The sequence below is a fragment of the Megalobrama amblycephala genome, linkage group LG17, assembly GCF_018812025.1.
Source record: "Megalobrama amblycephala isolate DHTTF-2021 linkage group LG17, ASM1881202v1, whole genome shotgun sequence".
Lineage (NCBI taxonomy): Eukaryota > Metazoa > Chordata > Actinopteri > Cypriniformes > Xenocyprididae > Megalobrama > Megalobrama amblycephala.
In genome coordinates, this window is record NC_063060.1 from 46,167,359 (window position 1) to 46,190,581 (window position 23,223).

At 35.6% G+C, this 23,223-nt stretch overlaps 1 protein-coding gene across 2 annotated transcripts in view; it reads right to left on the bottom strand.

The window, feature by feature from the left end:
* Window positions 1-370: 370 nt before the first annotated feature.
* The window catches only part of zgc:110158 (uncharacterized protein LOC553590 homolog), a 77,425-nt gene continuing 54,572 nt past the window's right edge, over window positions 371-23,223 (bottom strand). The window contains exons 6-18 of one of the 2 annotated variants that reach the window (XM_048162650.1): window positions 16,933-17,016; window positions 13,927-13,986; window positions 12,106-12,172; window positions 11,963-12,030; window positions 10,671-10,735; window positions 10,449-10,494; window positions 10,217-10,252; window positions 4,447-4,501; window positions 3,902-3,972; window positions 2,489-2,567; window positions 1,910-1,938; window positions 1,712-1,813; window positions 371-959 (exon numbers count right to left, since the gene is read on the bottom strand). In XM_048162650.1, the coding sequence (XP_048018607.1) occupies window positions 930-959; window positions 1,712-1,813; window positions 1,910-1,938; window positions 2,489-2,567; window positions 3,902-3,972; window positions 4,447-4,501; window positions 10,217-10,252; window positions 10,449-10,494; window positions 10,671-10,735; window positions 11,963-12,030; window positions 12,106-12,172; window positions 13,927-13,986; window positions 16,933-17,016 (792 nt within the window). In that variant the 3' untranslated portion in view covers window positions 371-929. The remainder of the gene's footprint in view (window positions 960-1,711; window positions 1,814-1,909; window positions 1,939-2,488; window positions 2,568-3,901; window positions 3,973-4,446; window positions 4,502-10,216; window positions 10,253-10,448; window positions 10,495-10,670; window positions 10,736-11,962; window positions 12,031-12,105; window positions 12,173-13,926; window positions 13,987-16,932; window positions 17,017-23,223) is intronic. The other variant, XM_048162651.1, reaches the window with a different exon arrangement.

Genomic DNA, 23,223 nt, shown 5'->3' on the forward strand with positions numbered 1-23,223 from the left:
ACCGGTTACTAGTATAACTGCATGTGTTCGGCTCTGGTATGACATCACTTCCTCTCTACAGACGTGGCTGGTCTGAGAGGTTAAAGTCACTGCTGGTTCGGTCGTTCACTCAACAGGGACGATGAAACCTGTACACTAGAGACGTAGAAGAAAAGGTACGGCTACCCTTTCAATCTGCGGGAGGTAAGATTTCACAGCAAACACAAAACGTGGCGTGGACTTACTGAAAAAGTCGCGACACGTTGTTGTGCATTATGGATGTGTGCTTTTTCTGTCAAATTCATGGTTTACATACAATGTGCCCCTTTAAAAAACAAAACTAATCAATAACCATCATTACAATATTAATAAAAATAAAATCAACAATTGATAATAATACAATACATACACAGAATAATGAAAACGTCCATCGGCGAACCCGTCGTGACGAGATCCCTCTTGCATTTACACAATAAAACGGAGGAAAAAGGTGCAGATATTTTCCACTGTAAAAACGACTGCATCCATTCAAGATTTTAAAAAGAAAGAATCAAAAAAAAAGTGGAGTGAGTTCGTAAAGATCATAACGTGAGCAGCCCGTGAAGCTCCTCACACACACACACACACACACACACACACACCTGCCTTCAGCCTCGCTAGTGTCCTGAACCAGAGAGGAAGTCCGGGAGGCAGGGAGATTCAGTCAACAAGCTCTTCCTGTGGCTCTGGGGCTGCTTCCTGTTTCCGCTGGCCATTTTGCACAAGCTGGGATGGGCCACTTTCATGTGAGTCCTCTGCTCGTGGGGCATCCCAGAAGGCTGTGCAGAAAAAGCCAGGGTGCCGGGGGTCGGTCGACGTGACGAGGGGACGGGGTCGAGAAGGAACGGAGGGGGTTTGAAAACGAAAACAAAAGAAGAAAACCCCAAATAAAATGATAAAACACGAAGAAATCACACACTCATCGTCATGTTGGGTGAATACTGGAGAGAGAGAAAGGGGAAGGGGGGATATACAGCGGAGGTGAGATCATGAGAACTGAGCAAAATACAAGATGGTTATGACATCACCATCCCAAAATACAGCAAGAAAATGCATGATTTTGTCGACAAAGCAGGAACCAGAGGACAGAAGAAGCTGTCCAGGAAACTGCTGGTCTTTTATAACGAAAGCCTTTTCCAGCACTCACTCTGAATCAGAAACGCTTCAAATCATTCTGTATCTCTGTCTTCTTAAAATATTTGCCATTGATTTGATATTCTGTTCTGAGTCACATGGTCAGTGAGTGCCTGCTGGGCGGAGCTACACCAACGTTCAGAAGTTTGGGGTCGGTAAGATCACCAACACTGCATTTATTTGATCAAAAATACAGTAAAAATTGTGAAATATTTTTACAATGTAAAACAAAATGTTTCTATGTGAATATACAGTAAAATATAATTTATTCCTGTGATCAAAGCTGAATTTTCAGCATCATTACTCCAGTCTTCAGTGTCACATGATCCTTCAGAAATCATTCTGATATGATGATTTGATGCTCAAGAAACATGTATGATTATTGTCAATTTGTAACAATGTAACTGTCACTTTGGATCACTTTAATGTGTCTTTGCTAAACAAAAGCATTAATTTTTTTCGAAACATCTTACCGACCCCAAATGTTTGAACGGAAGTGCACATGACTGGCAGGTGAGGGGAGCGGCAGGTCTTTGGGTTTGGGTCTGAATCTACTCACACTTTCACTTTGGAATGGGTTGAGGAAGTTGCCTCCCATTTCTCCGTCATCCCGCGGTGTGCCCGGTGGGTTGTTCATGCCCGCCATGTTGTTGGGGGAGTTCTGCAGCAAAACCGGTGTTTGACAAAGACAGTCGAGAATGAGATGTGAAAACACTGGGGGGGGAAATACTGACTGGCAAACTAAAACATTCCTTACCTTTGGCAACCCATCCATGTCACCAGAGCCTGAAATAAACAAACACAATATATGCTTATATACTACACTTATTTATATACACTGTGGCTAGTGGTTTCCCAAAGTTAATATCGTCTCAGCATTTTCACTGGCAACAATTTTGACATGTATACCAAGGGGAAAAACTGCTGTGTAGATATTTATAATATAATCTAATAATTTGTCAGCAGGTTTATTAGGCTGCTGTCACTTTAAGAGCTGACGCACGGATCCAATATACTGTTACACATGTTTTCTTTCTCAACTGTTTACATTCACTTCAAACATAACTGACTGTGTACATGTGAATACTCTCCAAGACCGGCATTTTGACATTATTTTGTGTGTATTTAACTGTTTAAGAGCAATAAGCAGTGAAAAAGAACTCAATTCAGTGCTGAGAGGAGGATTTATGTGGCGCACTTTGGGTGTGAGAACAAAATCTGTGGGAATGAGTAAAATTATGCACAATACACACAATCCCACATCGAAATTCAAGCACTATAACACCAACAATATTCATCCGGAGCAAGTTTTGATGCATTAAATCTTAATGCTTACCTAACGACCCGTTCATATGATGCGGCTCCATGCCGCCCATGCCGCCCATTGGGCCATCTGGACCGGGACCCATGGGGAACTGAGAAACACAGAGAAACAATCACATTCAACCAACCATCCACATCCAGCGCCCCGAGTACAACAAGACTGCCTTATTGAATATGAGACATCAACATTCATTTGAAAAGGATGAACAGGTCCCCTTTGATTTCTCTGAAAGCATTTTTATGAAAACAATGATCATAATGTGACATTTAGGATTAATATAAGTCAGGAGCTCATGATTACAAATAAATCCAGACAGCTCTTAAATCACACTGACGGGATTTACGATGACCGACTGGCATTATGAAGCTTATTACATGACTGCATGAGTAAATAAATAAATAAATAACTGTACATTAAATATCAATTTGAGCTGAATTATAGTATAATGTAAGAAGAAAGAGACTGGAGTGTTATGAGCACTAGCACAACTACAGCTTCACAGTCATGATGACACAAGTATTTGACTGCTGATGAATGCTATAACGGACCAATCAGAATGTGTATTATAATTAGTATTATTAAAACTATTGTTGTTGTTACATTTAATTTATTGTCACACCTTAATATGTAAATCATATTATCAGAAAACTAAACACATTCAGCTTATTTATTTGTGCGTAATGGATAGAGCTGCACACTTGGGTTTATGGCTGCTATACATTTTACCTGCCACAAGATGGCACTGTTTTCAACTTATAATCTTTTCCCAAAACTATCAGAGAAAATCTTATCACACTTGCCTAATTTGCCAATAAACCAGTTTAATTGATTGCAATAAAATCGAAGCTAATGGGAACGTTTGAATAAGAAACGCGGTGTCTGTAATTAGACATTTCTCCAGCACTTCAAATGTTATTTTTAATGTGATGACCACAAATATTATTTGTTCATCCTTCTGAGACTGTAAAACCGAATGTTTCGAGATGTAGGAAATCCAACATTTGATAGAAAACACTTTTATTTAGAAATAAAAAAGACATTAATTATAACCAGCAGAGGACCATTTATTATTTATGCATATATCAGCCATTTCCTGTAATAGTTTTTCACTCAGTTTCGCTTTTGAATAAATATTAAACATTAAATAATCACTAGGTTTAAAATACATTTAGTCAAGGTGAAATTATGAAGTACTCACAAAATCTCATGAAAAACAATAACTTTTCTTGTGAATGAATGACACAGAAAGCGAGCGCCGCGCTCAAGATCAACGATTTTAGCTGTTTTAAATAGCGAACATTGCTGTTTTACTGCATTTTTTATCAATTAAATTCATCCTCGGTGAACATAAGAGACGAGACCTCTTTCAAAAACAATCTTAAAATTGCTCTGGAATAAACACATCTAAACTGGAGTGATACATACATTGGGTCGGTTTCCTCCTGGTCCGATAGGGTTCATCATTGTGTAGATATTTTCACTGGAGTTTGTGGAGTCTAGAAGAGAAAATCATTTGAGTTTGTTTCTAAGAGCAGCGCAACTTCTCCAAAGCAAGAGACCAGAGTCTATTCAGATTCACACTAGATCAATGCAGAACACGGCTGGACTGGATTAATCACCATAACAAACGTGTTGCTTTAATGATTTATGGCTTGTGTGCGAGAGAGAAAGAGGGAGGGACACACCGCTCACACCCTGATCTGTGGTTCAGCATCACAAACACAATCACATGGGGATGAGCTGATGTTGTCACATGTTTTTGTTTCCCTGCCAGAGGAAGTGCAGGTAACCTTGCAGTGATATTGGCTGCTGGGTAATGAGGGAGGGAGTGGGTGTTAAACAGGGTGTTTGTGAAGTGCTGAGCATCGCTCTTCCTGGAGAGACACGAAGCGTTTGCGGCTGTGCCGATTATAGACACGAGGTGAGAGCAAGTGTGTGAATGACATGCATAAGGAACAGATCTACTGTACCTCCTGGGCTTGGCATTATGGGAGTTCCTGGTGGACCGCCTCCTCCTGGAGGACCCTGAGGGAGGAAACACACACACAAACATGAGCGTGTAACGGTAGCAGAACTACCAGAGGAGCAGTTTTTAAACAAAGACACACTAGGCACGGGGGAGCCATTACGCCGCTTTGACTAATGCGCAGTTATTTTACTTTTAAGAGAGGCAATGCTAGAAGCAAAACTAAGCAGGATAGTAATTGCTCAAGTAAAATCAATACATTTAGAAATTTTAATATGTGCTTAATTATGCTTTTAGCTTCCAAAGGGAAGAGCTACATTTTGCAGTTTTCCTTTGAGCTGAAGACAGAGAGAGGAAACGAAGAGAATCTCGCTCTCTGAATGGTCAATATGGAAGTACATTTGCAACCAATTTTAGTTCTATAAGACTATTTTCCTCCTCAATCATTGCAGGCACACACTTTTGAGAGCATCTTGACATATATTGCGGCAACTAGAGGTTGACCGATAGTGGATTTTACTGATAACGATAACTAGGTTTGCCCGCGCTGGCCAATAACCGATTAATCAACCAACAGTTTTTAAAATGGATATTGGGTCCCACTTTATATTAAGTGGCCTTAACTACTATGTACTTACATCAAAAAATAAGTACAATGTACTTATTGGGTTCATATTGAATTGCAAAACACTTTTGCTGCTATTGACATGGGATACGGGTAAGGTTAGGGAAAGCTTTGGTGGTTTGGGTAGGTTTAAGGGTAGAGGTAAGGTGTAAGGGATGGGTCAACAGTGTAATTATAAATGTAATTACAGAAATTAATTACAGATGTAATTACATGCAGGTGTTTTTAAAATATAAGTACAATGTAAAAACATGTATGTACACAATAAGTGCATTGTATCAAATGAGTAATTTAAATGTAAGTACATAGTAGTTAAGGCCACTTAATATAAAGTGGGTCCAGATATTGAATGAAAACAAACATACATAAAAAAATGCTGAACTTTATTACAAAAATTAAAAATCGTACTGAACCATGAAAATGTATTTTACTTGTTAAAAATAAATACATATAATAATTACACCTTGATCATTCATATTAGTTCATTGTGCATTAACTAATGTTAAGTGAAACAACTTTAAAATGTATTAGTAAATGTTGAAATTAACAATGAACAATACTTTTAATAACCTTAGTTAATGTTCCAGATGGACTCTTACTGTAAAGAGTTAATGTTACAGATGGACTCTTACTGTAAAGAGTTAATGTTACAACTGGACTCTTACTGTAAAGAGTTAATGTTACAGATGGACTCTTACTGTAAGGAGTTAATGTTACAACTGGACTCTTACTGTAAAGAGTTAATGTTACAGATGGACTCTTACTGTAAAGAGTTAATGTTACAACTGGACTCTTACTGTAAAGAGTTAATGTTACAGATGGACTCTTACTGTAAAGAGTTAATGTTACAACTGGACTCTTACTGTAAAGAGTTAATGTTACAGATGGACTCTTACTGTAAGGAGTTAATGTTCCAGATGGACTCTTACTGTAAGGAGTTAATGTTACAACTGGACTCTTACTGTAAAGAGTTAATGTTACAGATGGACTCTTACTGTAAAGAGTTAATTTTACAGATGGACTCTTACTGTAAATAGTTAATGTTACAGATGGACTCTTACTGTAAAGAGTTAATGTTACAACTGGACTCTTACTGTAAAGAGTTAATGTTACATATGGACTCTTACTGTAAAGAGTTAAAGTTACAACTGGACTCTTACTGTAAAGAGTTAAAGTTCCAGATGGACTCTTACTGTAAGGAGTTAATGTTACAACTGGACTCTTACTGTAAAGAGTTAATGTTACAGATGGACTCTTACTGTAAAGAGTTAATGTTACAGATGGACTTACTGTAAAGAGTTAATGTTACAACTGGACTCTTACTGTAAAGAGTTAATGTTACAGATGGACTCTTACTGTAAAGAGTTAATGTTACAGATGGACTCTTACTGTAAAGAGTTAATGTTACAGATGGACTTACTGTAAAGAGTTAATGTTACAACTGGACTCTTACTGTAAAGAGTTAATGTTACAACTGGACTCTTACTGTAAAGAGTTAATGTTACAACTGGACTCTTACTGTAAAGAGTTAATGTTACAACTGGACTCTTACTGTAAAGAGTTAATGTTACAGATGGACTCTTACTGTAAAGAGTTAATGTTACAGATGGACTCTTACTGTAAGGAGTTAATGTTACAACTGGACTCTTACTGTAAAGAGTTAATGTTACAGATGGACTCTTACTGTAAAGAGTTAATGTTACAGATGGACTTACTGTAAAGAGTTAATGTTACAACTGGACTCTTACTGTAAAGAGTTAATGTTACAACTGGACTCTTACTGTAAAGAGTTAATGTTACAACTGGACTCTTACTGTAAAGAGTTAATGTTACAGATGGACTCTTACTGTAAAGAGTTAATGTTACAGATGGACTCTTACTGTAAGGAGTTAATGTTACAACTGGACTCTTACTGTAAAGAGTTAATGTTACAGATGGACTTACTGTAAAGAGTTAATGTTACAACTGGACTCTTACTGTAAAGAGTTAATGTTACAGATGGACTCTTACTGTAAAGAGTTAATGTTACAGATGGACTCTTACTGTAAAGAGTTAAAGTTACAACTGGACTCTTACTGTAAAGAGTTAAAGTTCCAGATGGACTAGTAAATAGTTAATGTTCCAGATGGACTAGTACATAGTTAATGTTACAACTGGACTCTTACTGTAAAGAGTTAATGTTACGGATGGACTCTTACCGTAAAGAGTTAATGTTACAGAAGGACTCTTACTGTAAAGAGTTAATGTTACGGATGGACTCTTACCATAAAGAGTTAATGTTACAACTGGACTCTTACTGTAAAGAGTTAAAGTTCCAGATGGACTAGTAAATAATTAATGTTACAACTGGACTCTTACTGTAAAGAGTTAATGTTACGGATGGATTCTTACCATAAAGAGTTAATGTTACAGAAGGACTCTTACTGTAAAGAGTTAATGTTACGGATGGACTCTTACCGTAAAGAGTTAATGTTACAGAAGGACTCTTACTGTAAAGAGTTAATGTTACGGATGGACTCTTACTGTAAAAAGTTAATGTTACAGAAGGACTCTTACTGTAAAGAGTTAATGTAACAGATAGACTCTTACTGTAAAGAGTTAAAGTTATAACTGGACTCTTACTGTAAAGAGTTAATGTTACAGATGAGCTCTTACTGTTAAGAGTTAATGTTACAGATGGACTCTTACTGTAAAGAGTTAATGTTACAACTGGACTCTTACTGTAAAGAGTTAATGTTACAACTGGACTCTTACTGTTAAGAGTTAATGTTACAGATGGACTCTTACTGTAAAGAGTTAATGTTACATATGGACTCTTACTGTAAAGAGTTAATGTTACAGATGAGCTCTTACTGTTAAGAGTTAATGTTACAGATGGACTCTTACTGTAAAGAGTTAATGTTATAACTGGACTCTTACTGTAAAGAGTTAATGTTACAGATGAGCTCTTACTGTTAAGAGTTAATGTTACAGATGGACTCTTACTGTAAAGAGTTAATGTTACAACTGGACTCTTACTGTAAAGAGTTAATGTTACAACTGGACTCTTACTGTTAAGAGTTAATGTTACAGATGGACTCTTACTGTAAAGAGTTAATGTTACATATGGACTCTTACTGTAAAGAGTTAATGTTACAGATGGACTCTTACTATAAAGAGTTAATGTTACAACTGGACTCTTACTGTAAAGAGTTAATGTTACAGATGGACTCTTACTGTTAAGAGTTAATGTTACAGATGGACTTACTGTAAAGAGTTAATGTTACAACTGGACTCTTACTGTAAAGAGTTAATGTTACAGATGGACTTACTGTAAAGAGTTAATGTTACAGATGGACTCTTACTGTTAAGAGTTAATGTTACAGATGGACTTACTGTAAAGAGTTAATGTTACAACTGGACTCTTACTGTAAAGAGTTAATGTTACAACTGGACTCTTACTGTAAAGAGTTAATGTTACAGATGGACTCTTACTGTTAAGAGTTAATGTTACAGATGGACTCTTACTGTAAAGAGTTAATGTTACATATGGACTCTTACTGTAAAGAGTTAATGTTACAGATGGACTCTTACTATAAAGAGTTAATGTTACAACTGGACTCTTACTGTAAAGAGTTAATGTTACAGATGGACTCTTACTGTAAAGAGTTAATGTTACAGATGGACTCTTACTGTAAAGAGTTAATGTTACAGATGGACTTACTGTAAAGAGTTAATGTTACAACTGGACTCTTACTGTAAAGAGTTAATGTTACAACTGGACTCTTACTGTTAAGAGTTAATGTTACAGATGGACTTACTGTAAAGAGTTAATGTTACAACTGGACTCTTACTGTAAAGAGTTAATGTTACAACTGGACTCTTACTGTTAAGAGTTAATGTTACAGATGGACTCTTACTGTAAAGAGTTAATGTTACATATGGACTCTTACTATAAAGAGTTAATGTTACAGATGGACTCTTACTATAAAGAGTTAATGTTACAACTGGACTCTTACTGTAAAGAGTTAATGTTACAGATGGACTCTTACTGTAAAGAGTTAATGTTACAGATGGACTCTTACTGTAAAGAGTTAATGTTACAGATGGACTCTTACTGTTAAGAGTTAATGTTACAGATGGACTTACTGTAAAGAGTTAATGTTACAACTGGACTTACTGTAAATAGTTAATGTTACATATGGACTCTTACTGTAAAGAGTTAATGTTACAGATGGACTCTTACTGTAAAGAGTTAATGTTACAGATGGACTTACTGTAAAGAGTTAATGTTACAACTGGACTCTTACTGTAAAGAGTTAATGTTACAGATGGACTCTTATTGTAAAAAGTTAATGTTACAGATGAACTAGTAAATAGTTAATGTTACAAATGACTCTTACTGTAAAGAGTTAATACTAAAACTGTACTCTAACTGTAAAGTGTCACCAGTTCATATAAATCCAAACATGCTAAAATATAGCCATTTTTAAACATCTACACAAAGGCCATAGCACTGAAATTACACACATATGTATACTGTATGTATACTCTCATGCTTTATTAGCTTCTATTTTAGAACACTTGATTATCTAATAAAAAAAAAAATGTATTACAGTGACGATAAAAAGTCTTGTTTTGTCTCAGATTTGTTTATATGTTTCTGTCGGCTGCATAAACTATATTAATTTGCGTTCTCACATCACAAGCTTTAAATATGCAACTTCGCTGTATAGCTAATGCATTCACATGACCAGCAACGGACACAACCAGGAAAAACTATCGGTACGGATTTTTGCCGATAACCAATTGTTCCAGCATTCAGTTATCGGTGCCAATTAATTGCCAAAACTGATCAATCGGTCGACCTCTAGCCGTTAACCCCTCATGCATTAACAAAACTACATTATTGTATTAACTATTGGCAATATTTTGGAAAGCCTGCATTAACTGCAAGAGCAGCCTAAAAATAATGCTTCAAAAGCTTCAATTAATAGTTCATTTGTTAAAATGAACTATTAATTGCATGGCCTAGGTCATGTTGTTTCAGAGCAAGATATTACATTTTAATTAAATATTACAAAGACAGCTTATAAGTTATTTCTTTTTTATGCAATAACACAATTTATATATACTACAAAAAGAGCATTTTGACTTCATGTTGACTCACCACGTAGTTCCCTGGAGACGAGGAGGAGTATGCTATCTGTCAACCCAAGCAAAAGAATATTAATACAGCTTGTTTTGATGAGAATAAAACATTAAACTACACCAGTTATTAGTCATACTATGATATATGAATATAATAATCTTTGGTATATAATAAGTACCATGAATAATGCATGTCATGTGTTTGTCTGCACCCACAAAGTTGCATGCAGACAGCACATGTATGAACTTACCGAGTTAGCGTTGGGGTTTGGCCAGGGGCCACGTCCTCCGGGTCCCCTGAGAAAAAGACAGAAAAACAGAAGCTTAACAAACGGGGTTTGAAATTAACACCCGCCAACCCGGCAAATGCAGGTGAAAATCCACCATGGCGGGGAACGCATAACACACTAGCCAATTTGGCGGGTTATGATTCATAAATTATATTCTGTCACTTTGCATGGCATCGAACTCACATGTTCATTCCGGGCATGCCTGGACCACCGAGAGAGTTGGGAGGAGGCCTCATACCACCATAGTTCTGCAGTGGGCAGAGGAAACAAACACACAAACATTTCAACAATCACTCAAAAAGAACACTTAAAATCTGGCTGGACTGGAATCCAGCATTAACCTTCACCAGTGACACTGCATTTAAAAATAAATCAATAAATACACTTTATATAATTCTAATTGTATGTGTATAAGAATAATTACATACAAATAAATGTATTAAAATAAGTAAATGTATTTATTCTTAAAATTAAATATATACACACAATTATAATATGTAATACTTAAATTATACTTAATTTAACTTTTACTACATTTTTACATGTAATTATGCTTATCTATACACAAATCATTATTATTTTGAATAATTATTTTAAAAAATTGTATTTAATTTTATTAAGTAAAATGTAAAAAACATTTATTTTAATACATCTGTATATAATTCTTATATATACACAATTATAATTATTTTTAAAATCATAAGAAATGTACAATTACAAATACATTTATTATAAATAATAAAATGTTTTTATTTTTTCATTAAATAAAAATTAAATCCTAATCAGAATAATTACATACAAATAAAAGTATTAAAATAGTGTATTTATTTTTAAGTATATACACAATTATAATACTTAATACTTAAATTATACCTCATTTTAAGTTTTAATACATCTATTTATTTGAATATATTTATTTGAATATATATATATATATATATATATATATATATATATATATATATATATATATATATATATATATATATAAAATAATTATAATTGCATATATAAGAATAATTACACACAAATAAATAAATAAATGCAAACTCAGTTGAAAAATCGGGAATTTCTGCCCTTCATCCACTGTCGTTCGGAGCGGTGGGGATCCAACCAAACAGGTTGGGATGCGACTGCCACTATGCTAACGAAGTTCTGCTCAGGCAGACGGCGGCCCACCTGTCTGCTGCCCGTGGGTGGAGGGCAAAGTGTGACAGAGCCTTTCAGGCCTGAGGCAGCTTCGCTCTAACCCGAGCCTTTGTTCGCCACTCTACCCAATTTGTCGAACAGATGCTGCACCAGCTGCCGATTTGTGCGGCACCTCGCTTGCCAAGAACGAGAAGGACAGAGAGAGAGGAGCAAGGAGAACTCTGCTTCCAGCACAGGTGAGTGACGGCGCTCAGACGGTCTCAGTCCTGTGGCGTTTGATTACCAGAGGAGAAACAAGGAGGAAATGAGCACAAATATGAGCCTACCTGAGGACCCATGCCACCCATCCCTCTGGGAGGATTCATTCTCATCGGACCGCCCATGTTAGGATGTCCTGGAACATATTAGATTGATTTAGATTTAGGGGTATTGCACAGGTGATCGTGTGAAGTGTTGGAGTGGATGATACCTTGTGGTCTGGTTGGGTCCAAACTGTTTGGCAGGAGTGGCTGTGATCCTGGAACTCCTACGGGAGGCTGAGGAGGACATACATGAACCAGTGGAATCCGTTAGGAAGAGTATTATACATTAGAACACCAGAAAACAGAAGTCAGAAAAAATGAACATAAACATTAACATAAACACCAATAATTATTCATTTTAAATTGAATTAAAATGTTATTTATTAAAATATAAAAACTTTTATTTTAATACATTAATTTGTATTATATATTTCTTATAATTAATTAATTATAAGACATATATACAAATACATTTATTATAAATAAATAATATATATCTTTATTTAAATTATAATTGTATGTATATATATATATATATATATATATATATATATATATATATAAGAATAATTACATATAAACAAACTTATTTTTAAAATTATATATATATATATATATACACACACACACACAATTATAGTACTTAATTCTAAATTATACCTAATTTAAATTTTTAAAATAAATACATTGAATACATGTACTTATTTTTAATATTAAATATATATACACAATTATAATACTTAAATTATACCTAATTTTAATTTTTAAAATAAATACATTTATTTATTTTAATGCATTCATTTGTATGTAGTTATTTCTACATATACAAATAAATATTAATTTTAATAATTATTTTAAAAAATGTATTTAATTGTATTAATTTAAAAATATAAAAACAGTTTTAATACATTTATTTGTATATAATTCTTATATACATATACACAATTGTGTATATGTATATAAGAATTATATACAAATAAATGTATTAAAACTGTTTTTATATTTTTAAATTAATACAATTAAATACATTTTTGATGTATTTAAGAAATATATACAAATACATTGAAATATATACAAATACATTGTAAATAAATCAAATATTTTTACATTAAATATTTAACATTTTAAAATAATTATAAATTGCATATATAAGAATAATTACATGCAAATAAATATATAAAAAAAAAAGAATCCCAAAAAATGTCATTTTAGTAGTTTTACACTTTTATAGTATTATTCATTTTAATTTGCTATTATATATATATATATATATATATATATATATATATATATATATATATATATATATATATATATATATAAATTATTTAATTATGTTTATTTAATTAATTATTAATTATATATTTTTAAAATTATTATTAAATATTAAGTACAATTTTAATTTAAGTTTTAGCAGTGGTGTTATGCGTTTTTGTTATTTTTTATATTACTATTTAGATTCATTTTATTTTAGTACTTACTAACCTTATTTTATTTCAGTTAGTTGTCAAGGTTTTACTTTTTCTTCTATTATTTATATTTTATTTTAATATACAATTATTCACTGAAAACTAAGTAATAGTTTTAGTTACTGGATAAAACAAACTTCTAGCCATGCAAAACAACAACAAAAAAATAGATTCAGAATAGAAATTCTCATGACTTTTGACTTTTAACTCTTTCCCCGCCAGCATTTTTATTGATTGATTGATTGATAAATAAATAATAAATAATTTTCAAATAAAAATTCACAGCCCCCAGAATATTTCGTTGATTAACTCTTTCCCCACCAGGAGATTCAGTGCTCTTTCAGAAGCTGCGTAACAGCGCCCCCTACAGTACAACAGCAAAAACACGGAAAGCAAGAAAATTCCGTCAGTGGCAGGGAAAGAGTTAAATGACCCTTAAAATATCCCGACTGATTGTGTTGACCCCGAACACGTGTAAAAACGGAAGAACGACAGACGGTGTGATGATGTTTTCCGTACCTGATTTGGCATGCGAAGAGACGGCCGTGGTCCACCGGGGTACCGTGGAGACATGAAAGGCTAGAAGAAGAAGAAGAGGAGAAAAAAGGCGGCATTAGCAACATGTTGCTCTATTTCAGAAGAAAGCGAGAGCATTATATAGACCAGAATGAATGAGTGCAGCAGGCCAGGCTATAGCAGATGGAATGGACAGACAGATGCACGGAGAGCAGAAGCCAACGCAAGATGACATCAAATATGTACATCTGACATCTCTCCTTCTGTCCGTCAACAGAGACTGCTCCCGTTCTGCACACACACACACACACACACACACACTCTCGTACAGGAGAGCATCGGGACAGGCCGCACTTCTCGAGTGAAAGTCTGGTCAGGAAGGAAAGTGACCACAACAACCCAAACGAGGGCAGTATCGTGCCTGCGTCCTGACATACAAACCATTAGAGCCGTGAGGCTGCGCGTCTGGAGACGAAACCCGACGCCACTTCTGCGGTCGAGGCCTGTGGGAAGATCCCGAGAGACTCGCGCCAACTTTCAGAGCTCTGTTGAAGCATGTACCGGCGCTGAACGGAGGAGGGAAGGGCTGTGTGTGTGTGTGTGTGTGTGTGTGTGTGTGTGCAGCTAATTAGAGTGATTTCACCATTGTAGGAAGATGTTGTACCACTGTACCGCTCTAATATGAGTGTTTTTCCAGGAGAAAGGAAACGGAAGTGCATGATAAGTGTAGGTTTCGCTGTGTTTTGTGGGTATGCGCATCGTTCAGTCAGTGTGTGTGTGTGTGTGTGTGTGTGTGTGTGTGTGTGTGTGTGTGAGGGAGGCTCTACAATATTAATGTGTTATCGATGGGGGTTGGGGTGAGGCCCGGGAGTGGAGGCCCATCTCCAAGAACAAGGAGGAGACTGAATTATTTATCCTGTTCGCAGGGAGTCGACTCTATGGAGGGGGTGGGAGGTATACAGGATACTTCACACTCCCAGTATAGAGAAACAGAACGAGGGGAAGATGAAAGAGAAGACAAAGGAGGAACAGACTTTAGTGGCGTCAATTCAACAAAAGCCAAGGTATGGCGAACCACGATGACGTCATCGAATATTACTCCCTCGACGTGACCACAAGTGTGTGTGTGTGTGTGTGTGTGTAGTTTTGATCATGACCCAGCAAATTAGACCACTGTTAAAGAATAAAGTACTTCACACAACTTTTTCCAGCACTTCAAAGCTTAAAATACAATTTAATGTTATTTTTAATGTGATGACCAAAAAACGTTTTTTATTCATCTTTCAACGATTGTCCCTGTTTGTAAAACTAAAAGTTTCACGATGTAGGAAAACTAACATGTGGTGAAAAACAAACACTTTTAGAATAAAAAAGACATGAAATTACTATTAGAACCAGTAGATGGCGGCAGAGGACCACTTGTTGTCTCATTTCCACTCCTTCATATATATTTTTTAGAGATTAATCAAATCCCTTTTATAACATCAAAATCTAATTTGTAAGTGTGAATATATATATATATATATATGTAGGAAAGGTCACAAATGTTCATGTCTTTATAATCACTGAAGCTGTCAGTCAGTACAGCACAAACTCCTGTTTTAATCAACGAATCTGACTGAACTTCACAATAAATCTTTTATTTAAACAGCGTCTTTTCTTGTTTGTTATAATTAGAGGATTTGTGCGCTTTTAAAGCTTAGTAAACTTGCACTAAACAAACTCATACTGTGTTTTGAGAGAAACTGAGCGGATTCTCGCTGCCGGTAACTTGAACCCCTCTGATTGGTCATTATTTTCAACAGAAATGGCCGTGATTGGCTATAATACTCAATGCTGCAAAAGCACGTTGTATATAGACACATTTGCAGTCCCGTTACATAAAACAACCAGATTTAATTTACTTGCTTTTCTCTTGTATTAAATAATTACAAATTATGTTACACGTAATAATATAACTCTGTTAATCCTGCAATAAAAATATATTTTATTACCGTCATACCCAACTGACGTACCAGATATTTTATATATTGTCCACCACAGTACAACCCACTGAACTGCACTCGTATTCCTCACAGCTTTGCTTTCAGTTGCAAAAAATCTAAATATTTAATCCATAAATAACAATTCTGTCATTATTCGCTCACTCTCACGTCGTTCCAAACCGACTTTATTTTTCTGTGTAACACAAAAGAAGATGTTCTGAATACTGTACTGGCTGATCATCTCCATACAATTTTAATGAACTGGGATTGAAGCTTTAAAGCTTCAAAAACGATATAAAGCACCATAAAACACACTACCATTCAAGATTTTTTTTTATATTCGTCAAGGAACTGATCAAAAGTACAAGTAAAGACATTTAGAATGTTACAAAAGATTCAAAAATTTCAAATAAGTCCAGATCATGAACGAATCATTCAGACCAGATCTGAATCAGATTCAAAAGATCCGTTTGTTCACAAATCAGACATCGGTGCTTCTCTAACGAACGACACTAGATCTCAAGAGCTTCAGTGAATAACTTAATTCTTAAAACAAATCTATCATACAACTTCAGAAGACTTAAAAGACAGCGCTAGAGTCACTTTTGTCATACTTTTATGGTGCTTGTTTGTTTGTATGATCTTTCTTTCTTAAAAGATTCAGTCTCTGTTCATTGTAGTTGTATGAAAATGTTTTCCAGCAAAGTCTTCAAAATGTCCACGTTTGTGAGACAGAAAGGAAGTCATACTGGTTTGGAACAACGAGTCGAGTGAACTATCCCTTTAAAAACAGCGTCAACCCTGACTAAAGTCACGGGACAGTTCAGTAATTCTGCAACTTTGGTTGGAAGCATGTGTTTCTGTGAATGTTTACAAGAAGAGGACTAGAATTATAAATAACCATGTAATTTACACCGTTCATCTTGCCCAAGTGAGTGGATGCCAGCGTCGCCAACAGTTCTCATGTGTGAGCGTGTGTGTATATCGAGGGTGTAAGCAAGGACACGGTGTGCGTGTGTCTTACCTGGCCGTGTGGTCCCATCATGGGGTTGCTGGTATTGTGTGGGGGAGGCTGTGCGTGTGGTGACGGCTGCGAGCCGGGAGGCCCCTTTAAGAGAGAAGAGGGAGATGAGAGATGCACAGACGGCCTTCCAGTGAGGCCTGCTGCTGCCGAAGCCCTTGCACAAACACACACGACACAAACTCACTAAATACTGCTGGGAGACCCAAAGCTAGTGTGTGGATTTCAATGAAAAATGGCAGTTTATGGGAATCAAACAACTAGCTGTTATTTCAAGAAGAAAGTTCTCGACAAATCATAGCAGGATTTTATAGACCCACTTCATCATCTTGAAGAAAAATGTGTTTGGGATGTATAAGTGATGAGCGAGTCTTCAAATTCATATTTCAACACCAACCATACAAGCTCAACAACAAGTCAAGGCATTGTGGGACATTCAGCTCATGTTGACTTAATGGATCAAAAGATCCAAATCACTACAAATATGGATGTATACTAATATCAAAACGCTGATACGTGGATAATTATTTTCATATGATAGCCGATATATTATATTTAAAATATTTTCACACAGATGTTAACATTTTATGTCAAAAATAAAATTAAAATAATGATAAAAATTAGGGATGCACAATATATCGGCCACCATATCGGTATCGGCTGATATATGTTCATTTTTAATGTTATCGTTATCGGCACAATTTGGACGATATATTAAAGCCGATAAATAATGGATTATTTCCTTCAGCTGAGAGACTTCAGATGCTCACTGTCCAGCATTAGGGTTTTGAATCGCTTGAAATATGATTGAAATCACTTAAAAAAGGAAAATACAGTTCAGTACAACGTACAGCACAAGTCTGTCATATAGACTACATAATATTATAATGAGAACATTATAATTGTGTGCTTGAAACATGACTTTTAATGGTGAGACTTTTGGTTTTGTAATCAGGCTCTCAAAAATTATAGAAAAATATCAATTTAGATTTATCGGCCAATATGTTATCAGCTTTCAAATATAAAGAATCAATATATCGGTTATCGGCTTTCAAATATAAAGAATTATCGGTTATCGGTATCGACCAAAATTTGAGACTTTTGTTTTTGTAATCAGGCTCTCAAAAATTAAATAAAAATATCAATTTAGATTTTTCGGCCAATATGTTATCAGCTTTCAAATATAAAGAATCAATATATCGGTTATCGGCTTTCAAATATAAAGAATTATCGGTTATCGGTATCGACCCAAATTTGAGACTTTTGTTTTTGTAATCAGGCTCTCAAAAAATTATAAAAAAATATCAATTTAGATTTATCGGCCAATATGTTATCAGCTTTCAAATATAAAGAATCAATATATCGGTTATCGGCTTTCAAATATAAAGAATTATCGGTTTTCAGTATCGGCCAAAATTTGAGACTTTTGTTTTTGTAATCAGGCTCTCAAAAAATTATACAAAAATATCAATTTAGATTTATCGGCCAATATGTTATCAGCTTTCAAATATAAAGAATCAATATATCGGTTATCGGCTTTCAAATATAAAGAATTATCGGTTTTCAGTATCGGCCAAAATTTGAGACTTTTGTTTTTGTAATCAGGCTCTCAAAAAATTATACAAAAATATCAATTTAGATTTATCGGCCAATACGTTATCAGCTTTCAAATATAAAGAATCAATATATCGGTTATCGGCTTTCAAATATAAAAAAATTTAGACTTTTGTTTTTGTAATCAGGCTCTCAAAAATTATAGAAAAATATTTTATACAAATAATTATAGAAAAATTTAGATGTATCGGCCAATATATCGGTTATTGGCTTTCAAATATAAAGAATTATCTGTTCGGTATCGGCAGAAATCTTTATAATATAAAAATAAAATTAGGCATGACAACAACATAATGTAAAATATATTAATTTTGAGATTTTCTAGAGGTCACATTCAGCAGTGATACTAAATTATTAGTAAAATATAAAATACGGGGAAATTAGCATGCACATTTGCATATACAATATTAACCAATACCAATAAATAAACACATAGCAACACCCTTGTACCATGATGCAGTTTTGCAAACACCACATACATATATTCATCAGAAAATGCAAAAATAGTTTATAGAGAAGCATCGTTTATGTACATTCAGAGGAAGTATTTCTGCTAAATGTGTCATATAAACCCCTCATTCTATATAACTACTGCAGAGAGCATCCATTAGTGTTCATTAATGATCAACAGGCCATTGAGCTCCAGTCCACAATGCTTCTGGAAGGAACATGAGACATCGTGACTAATAACTAACACAAAACAAAGGAGATTAGCTTTTATTCCTCTCTCCCTCTGAACAACAAGCCCGAATGAGAAGCATATGGCATTATGGGTCCTGTGCACCTACATTAGGAGCGTTCAGCCAATCGCAGTCGCTCTGCAGTTCTGCCTCGTTGGGGAAGGATCTCAAAACGGCGATATATAAAAATCACTTTCGACACCTTTGAGAAGATAATAACCTGCCACTTACTGGCAGAGATCAACAGAGAGCCCTTCAATCTCCATTCTCAGGCCCTAAAGGGGCAGTTAGTTTGACAGTATTCATACACTCTGAATGACGGCCGCAGGACAGCTGCAATAGCTCTCCTCCACCACTCGGGGGCAGTGTTAACAAAGCAAACCTCTCGGATCTATCTCACAGAAGCACAACAACATTTGTATGTCTGAGCACTGAACATCTCTATTCGATTTAAAAATTACAGCAATCACATGCATTCATTTCTATGCTAATCATTTCAAACAATACTGACGTCAACAGATCGGCTCTTAAATTTAGTGGCAAAATGAAGGAAGCAAAATACTTTGAGGGAGAGAGTGTGTGTATGTGGTTGTGACCCACACTGATTACTGCCTCTTGACCTCTGGCCAGTGCTCAGACCTCAGACAAGCCCTCCTGCTGGCTTCAGAGGGGCTGAGGAAACCATCCACACACGACCGAAAAATCTCCACGCTGATGCCCACCACAGCCGCAGAACAACATCTGCCCAGGGTACGACAGAAATAACACCACCACATTTAGAGTCGGAACTGTGGCTCGCCGGTTAGTACACATGTGATCATGTACTCTTAAAATTAAAGGTTATTTATTGGCATCAATGGTTCTACAAAGAACCTTTAACACCCATTCCACACAAGGTTCTTTTAATGGAAAAATGTTCTTCAGATCATTAAAACATTCTCTTAAATGTAAAGGTTCTTTATTGGCATCAATGGTTCCACAAAGAACCTTTAAAATCCATGGAATCTTTCCATTGCTCAAAAGGTTATTTTAATGGGAAAAAAGGTTCTTTATAGTGAAAAAAAGTTCTTCAGATCATTAAAATGCTCTTCACACTTATATTTTTAAAAAATAAAGTGGCATCAATAGGGGCTTTCGCACCGGAGGAGCCTTTTCATAGTTCCTAGAACTACTGGCTGAAGTACCTGGATTTTTCCGTGTTTGCACCGCAGGAACTAGCGATGATTTTAGTTCTAGGAACTCCTTTTGGGGGAACTAAATTAGCTCCTACTTCAGAGTAGGGTCTAATCCAGCACTATAGGAACGGTCAGTGACGTGAGTGTACGCTGATTGGTCAAACGCATGTCAAACACCAGCACCCAGCATTTTTAAAAAGCCGTGTAAACATATTTACTTCACGAACATGGGAAACAGCGATAACGGCATTTACCTGTTGTCTGCAGGGTTGTGTTCTTTTCTGCACCTCGATGATACGTAATACTGAAAGCTGTCATATGAGATTTCGTCTCAGCCCCACTTTTTGCTCTTTCAGTCGCGTAAAATATACGTTTACATTCCATCTCTGTTATCACGAAACCCACGACACACAACAAACACAGCTCTGATCATGGCATCTTCCATCCACCGGTTTTTAGCGTTTGTAAACGCCACGCTTAAAGACGCTGCTGTCGGCCGCTTCAGAGTTCCTATTCCCGGTGCAAATGCAACCAGGAACATGAGAAATGAGTTCTCGGGGAACTATCCTAGTGGCTAGTTCCTATAATCGAGTTCCTAGAACTATTCGGTGCGATACGGCATCTATGCAATCTATGCCTCTATTATACACAAATGCTGGTCACATTTTTCAATACATTTTCACAATCATTTCTTCATAATTTCTATCCTTCTCTACTGTAAAATGAAAGTGGCCAAAAGGCATTTCATTTCATTCGTGACCGATGAATTTAGTGATACAAGCACTCGTTTTAAAGAAGCATGCATGACTTATGTGCACGATAAACACATCAGGAGTTTTTGAGCTGGTTTTTGGGAGATTTAGTGTCTGATTCAGCCGTGACCCGTCTCTGACCTCCCTGTGAGAGTGGATCGCTGCCGGGTCTGGCATGAGAGCTGCTCTACTGACTGTCCCAGAAACCATGCGCTGATACAACAGGAACACATGAGCATGCGTGCGTTTTCCCTGGCCACCTGCCTGTGTCAGAGCGGGTCTGAGGGAGGATCCGAGGGTCTAGAGATGCTCAAGGCCTCTTTAACTCATGGCAGCGCTGAGGTCACGACTGTTCATCACACCTCATCACACACCGCTCTCTCCGCTGAACAATCTTTGTCTTCGAGTAACACTCGTTCACTTCTCTTCCTCTCCACCTGACTGCCTAAAGAATGAAAGCAGGGGTGTGCGGTGTATCTGTGATCACACTGCTAAATATGTGCGGTTTTTCTATTATCATAATCAGCGTGATTGGAAAGATATCGGAAGCAGACAATATCAAGGCTTGTTATGTTTCCAAATTTTCTATGCCAAGTCCTGAGAAATGGAGAATCTCAATTACTCCTGGAAACTAACAATTTCTAATTGATTTGAAATATTTAAGAATATTTATTATAATACGTAAGTTTAGTTAAATTGTTGTGCTAATGGCATAACCTACATTTTAAAGAAAAAAATCCATTCCTTACAATTCAAAAGTTTTGAGATTTTTTAATATTTTTGAAAGAAGTCTTAATGTGTTCACCAAAATTGTATTTATTTGATCAAAAATACGAGAAAAAAAAAAAAAAACGATGGAAGCTTGTTTCCGACACTAAATAAAAAAAATGTAAAAAATGTAATTGCGACTTTTTGTGTCACAATTCTGACTATTTTCTCAGAATTGCGAGATTTAAACTCGCAACTGCAAGATATAATGTCAAAACTGCGTTTTATAAAATCAGAATTGTGAGATATAGAGTCACAACTCTGACTTTTTTAAGTTATAAAGTCTTTTATAAAGAATTCCAAGTTTATATCATGTAATTCCAAGAACAAAAGTCAAAACTGAGAGATTAAAAAGTCGCAATTACCTTTTTTATTTTTTTATTTCATGGCAGAAACATCTTTCTACTCTCATTTAAGAAATTAAAAAGATATATTATATATATATATATATATATATAATCTTTTTAATTTCTTAAATGAGAGTAGAAAGATTTTTAAGGCTTTTTAGACTTTTAAGCTTCAATGTACACAAAGACATTGAATGATATTCCAATGTACTCCATGGTACATAACTAAGAAAAAACATGCCATTACTATGGTAAACGTCCAAATAATAATAATAATAATAATAATAATAATAATAATTACAGTAGTACCATGGTTCTTTTTGGTAAAAGTGATTTAAATTGTACATTATACTGTTTTGATGCCTAAATCCTAGAAACATAAAATCCTAGATTGTATCACTACTTTTTATTTACTCAACAGATACCATAGTATGAATACTAATCTCTGCTATTGTATCGTTATCTGCATTACAAAAAAATGTCTATATTGTTCATCCCTAGTAAACAGATGAATGAACCCAAACCCACAGTCCTGTTCTCTCACTGATGCTTTAGAAACAGATCTGAGAAGCACACACACACACACACACACACACCTCACACCTCTTCCCTCACTCCCTCAGCGCTGATCTGATATAAATAGCACTCCTCTGCTTCTCCAAAAATCTCCTCCGCACCTCTCCGCACCCTCCTGCTCCTCAAACCTTTCCCCTATATTGCTCTCCCAGCCCGTCCCTCTCCATACAGCACAGATTCCAGACAGCGGTAGAAAGCGTCTCCTCCCTCGACTCTGCCTTATCACTAGCTCTGCCAAATGCCAGGCCTGTCCATCACTGAGCAAACGCTCCAGCACCCCCGCTGCATCATGGGAAGGGCTGTGGATGTGTACAAGCATGTTTGATTATGAGGCTATGTGTGTCCGTGCATGTATGTGTTGTAAACAGATGAGAATAAACAG